Genomic DNA, 4,441 nt, shown 5'->3' with positions numbered 1-4,441 from the left:
CTGCAATTCACTTCCCAGTGAGAATCAACCTCTGCCAATTTAAATTCAAAGCGCATTTGCTTGAAATTCACTCGAAAGTTATTGATTATAAATTTTTGGATAATGGGCGTGGGGCCGCCCGCTTATGACCACAACGTGTGTCTCGAAAACCGATTTATCAATTTCTGCCAAACTAGGCGAACTTAACAATCCTTGGTACGGAAAGCAATTCATTGAAAAGTATTCAAATCGGTCTAAAATTACACCCGCTTCCCATATAACGGTAAATTTCAGAAATACGAAAACTCCAACATTTCAATAACTGACGACGCTAATTTACTCCAAGTATATACTTACAACAATCTCTTAATAATAAATAATACTGTTATAGACTTTTAGGAATTGAGCGTGGCACCGCCCACTTTATGACTACAAAGGGCTTAATCGATTTCTACCAAATTTGTTCACTTATTTCATTAAGTCTAAGTCTGTAATTCGAAAATGTTTGAAATGGAGAAAGGGTTTCTTAATTTTTTAGCTGATTTCAGACTTCTATTGTTCATTGGAAAAGTCATTTTATAGAAGTTTTGGTAAAGAAAAAAGCTGGGAGCATACAAGAACGTTTCATTTTTTCGAAATGTGCAAATTTCGAACACCATGCTCAATATTGTTATTTTCCGTTGTGTAAAAGTTACACACACGCATTCTGAAAGATTTCATGCGTAATTGCATTCCCAACCTCATGCGAAAACCTTTAAATTCACGACTTTTAATAAAATATTTCATACAACGCTATGGTCACTCTAATGTACATATATACATATTGCCTGCATATTCTATCCGTGTTGTCCATTTACAACCAACTCGATAATCCATTTATCTAGATCAGTTCATCTCGCCAAGATATTTTTATTTTAAGTTTGCCCTGCGAACGAAAAAATCAAATTTTAACGTGGAAAATGTTACTCATACGCCACGTACGAGTATGTACGAGCACGACCATCCATGATAAAAACATAGTAAGGTAAAACCGTTCTCTCAATTCGTCGGCCAAGATTTTTTTTGAAGTTTGCCAACATTTTAAAATCATATAAAATTGAGAGTAAAAACAAGAAATCGTTCGAAGTTGTTGTTTGAGATTGAAAATGAGAATGTTGTGTGAATTTGTGTGTAAAATTTCAAAATTAAATTGCTTGCAAACGTCAAGAATTTGAAAAATTCCTCTCAGCGGTTCTACCTTCATATTTTTTTATCATGCGACCATCTACGATATGGCGTGTGAGTAATATCAAATAAAACGCCTCTTTGAGGTAAAATTTTTTAGTGACGAAAGCTGAACTAGAAACATAAAATCTATGATATCAATTTCGTGACGAAAATTATACGCATTTTTTAACTGACTTGGAAACGTCGGGAAAATCTTTTTTATTTATACGAATCGTTGCAAAAGTTCCGTTTTTTATTTTGTGTTTCTAGCAGATTACTTTCGCAGCAGAATTTCGCAACGTTCCGAATAAATAAAAAAAGATTTTTCCGTACGTTTCAAAGGCACTTAAAAAATGCGTATAATTTTCGTCACGAAACTGATATCATAAATTTTGTGTTTCTCGTTCAGCTTTCGTCACTCGAAAATTTTACCTCAAAGAGGTGTTTTATTTGATATCAATTATTTTGGGGTAGCAAATTTAAAATCGACGAAAATAAACAACAATAATCTAAATGTTTTATTTTTCTCAAATGAATTGCTATTATCTAAATCTAAATTATGTATTCAAATCGATGTGTCCATTGAAACATAATTTTTCGAATACGGAATAAAGCGAAAAAGAATGAGCATATCCTTTGTATTCGAAAAAATTAAAAAAAAATATGAGAAATGATAAAAACGTATCAACTTGGTACCAACTTTGGATACAATAAGCAACTTTATTCGCCTGATTGCCTCGTAGTTTATTTTTATAAAATTCCCGAAATCTCTATTTTCAGCAGCCCGATTTTTAGTTTTCAGGCGATAACGTTATGACATATTTATAATTTATAAACAAAACAATAAGCAAAAGATAGCGTTAGATAGCTAGTTTGAAGACCCTTCTACTGATATCCGCATCAATGACATGGACTGAGTTGTGCGGCCTCAGTGGTAGTTTAAAAAATTGCCTTTTTTCGATTCAAGACATCGTGGAACAAAACCTTCTTGGTATTTTTTTGTACTTTAATTCCTGAAAGTTTGAAAGAAATTAAATGAATACATACATACCAAAGCATCTCGTAGTGGAGACACGAACACGAAAACACATTTACGTCTATATTTTTCCAACTAGTAGCCGGAACTTAATATATAAGGTATCGTTTGAAAGGTACTGGCCTATAGAATAACACTAAATAAGTTGGGTGTATCCACATGCCCCCTTAAACCGGCAAAAGCAAAAACACGTTTTTTATTTCGCAACACTTTAGCCTAATTTTTAAGAATCCGGTTAATCGTTTATGAAGCTTGAATACATTTTCTGGACACACTTCGTGTATATAAAAGCGAGTACCTTCAGCATGCTACTGTGGCTGCTTTCGTCACTCGCGCGCACTGCCGTGCGCTGTGATAAACTTTCAAAAGTCGCTATAATATTTATTGTACGTATATAAATACAAGTTCAAAAGTCTAAATTTTCTGATGAACTTAGAAAACTGCAAGAAAACGTGGTAGGTTCGGTGCCTAGTGGAAGACGTCGTAAAAAAGAAGTGGACTAATCTTCATGGAAGAGAAAACGCGAAAAGCTAAAAAGAGCTAGTTATGTAAAAGTTACTATCTCAAAACTCGCATTACTAATTTTTTATATATAAAATTTGCAAAAACTATCACACTGCGATATTGTTATTTAATGTTATTAGGCTCTTATTTATCCAAATATTCAGATAATAAAAAAAGATACAATTTGGATTTTACTTGCTGTTGTAGACGTTTTTTAATTTATGGCTTACTATTATAAAATCACATAACGCTGTTTGCAAGTCGGCTACTTATTTAAGCTCACTTTATTTCAAGACAACATTATTATACGATATCTGATAAGAAGTTAGATAGATTTGTACATTTCCCTTCGTCCTTTTTTTACGGCTTCATTTCGAGATGCATGTTTTTTTTTGTGTATTTATTTAAACAAATCTTATTTCCAGACAAGTCAGGCTTCTAGCTCGCAACTGATTTCCTACAGTAGTATTATTTGAATCCAGATCTTGTAATTGCATATAGATCACATTCGGACATCCGTCGTAGATGGTGACATTGTTGTTATTGTTTTGGGAATCGTTTTCCAGATACCCATTAAGGCAATTATGAATGAGGCGAGAGGCTGCTCCGATCGATTTCAATCCAGGATTGTACTGAGAGTACAGGCAGTTCACAGCAGTATTGACATAATTATTTAAACTGAAAATTGACGATGTTATTGCTGTGGCAAAGTTCTTACGATTGGAGATGGTGTAGGTGTTAACTTTAGAAATCTAAAAAGAAACATTATAGTTATCCTGGTGCATATAATATCAGCCCCACGTCTACTTACCACTGATGTGACACAAAGTGTGTAATTCAAAGATTTAAGATCGCTGTGTGTCTTAACACAATTATTCAAACCATTTTTCAAGTCATTATTGTAGTAATTCGACAACGAATTATAATAACTATTGGGTGAGCTGACAATACTACTGACATAGTTACGAGCGGTGCTGATGCAGCTCTCAATATAAGACTTAACAGTAGTAGCGTATGGAATTTCTTCACGGTACTGTTTTACGCAATATCGGGTAGGCAAGCTGAGTACCTCCAATGGATCGATAAATTCATTCGTTTCCTGTATTGTATTCAACAGCAGCACTTTTTCTTTGTCCAACACTTTTAACTGATCTTCCAGGCTGTTCTTGACGTTATTTATTTGATCCAGATAATCTTTGAGAGTCGCATTGTACTGACGACGATTTTCACGGATGTAGTCATCTACATCCAACCAAACGTCACTTGTGCCACTTGCGGCTGCCGTTGATTGTGAAACCACGCCAGCAATAACTTGGAAGGCGAATAGTGCGCTGATAACTCGTTTTGCGAACATCTTGAGAAATAACTATGAAATGTATTGAATTCTCGCGATATATATAGCGAAATCTTGGTCTCCTTGTATATTGATTTTCAAATGCAAGTTTTTCGTATGATAAAAAACCTTCCATTATACTTATTGCACAGAATATGTACACAAGCAAATGTTTACCTGAACATCTGCAAATATACATATTTGTCTGGAGCGCATTTAGCCAAACGGACAGCTGCTGCTCTATTAATGAGGATGTTTATTTATCTATATATGTACGTATGTATACTAGCGTGGTCCAAAAATGCATGTGAAAAAGTAAATGCAGATTTTTTATGCCTCACCCCCTTCTATACCGAAAAAAGTATACGCCTATTTTTTATTCT

General features: G+C 34.1%; 1 protein-coding gene across 1 annotated transcript; it reads right to left on the bottom strand.

The window, feature by feature from the left end:
• Positions 1-2,984: 2,984 nt before the first annotated feature.
• On the bottom strand, positions 2,985-4,089 carry LOC108380764 (uncharacterized). Its single transcript, XM_017637159.1, has 2 exons — positions 3,537-4,089; positions 2,985-3,477 (listed from the first exon to the last, which is right to left on the bottom strand). Exons 1-2 carry the CDS (start codon positions 4,077-4,079, stop codon positions 3,130-3,132), a joined length of 891 nt encoding a protein of 296 aa, XP_017492648.1. The 5' UTR covers positions 4,080-4,089; the 3' UTR covers positions 2,985-3,129.
• Positions 4,090-4,441: the final 352 nt, after the last annotated feature.

Source organism: Rhagoletis zephyria, unplaced genomic scaffold (assembly GCF_001687245.7).
Source record: "Rhagoletis zephyria isolate East Lansing unplaced genomic scaffold, Rhagoletis_zephyria_1.1 Rzeph_scaffold_20276, whole genome shotgun sequence".
NCBI classification, from domain to species: domain Eukaryota; kingdom Metazoa; phylum Arthropoda; class Insecta; order Diptera; family Tephritidae; genus Rhagoletis; species Rhagoletis zephyria.
Note: the sequence above shows the minus strand (reverse complement) of the source record. Positions and strands in the feature narration are given on the sequence as shown.

Bases quoted from the DNA above. Each gene is read 5' to 3' on its own strand.
- LOC108380764 (XM_017637159.1), bottom strand. From the start codon at position 4,079: ATGTTCGCAAAACGAGTTATCAGCGCACTATTCGCCTTCCAAGTTATT. The intron at 3,478-3,536 runs GTAAGTAGACGT...GTTTCTTTTTAG, and splicing joins CACTTTGTGTCACATCAGTG to ATTTCTAAAGTTAACACCTA.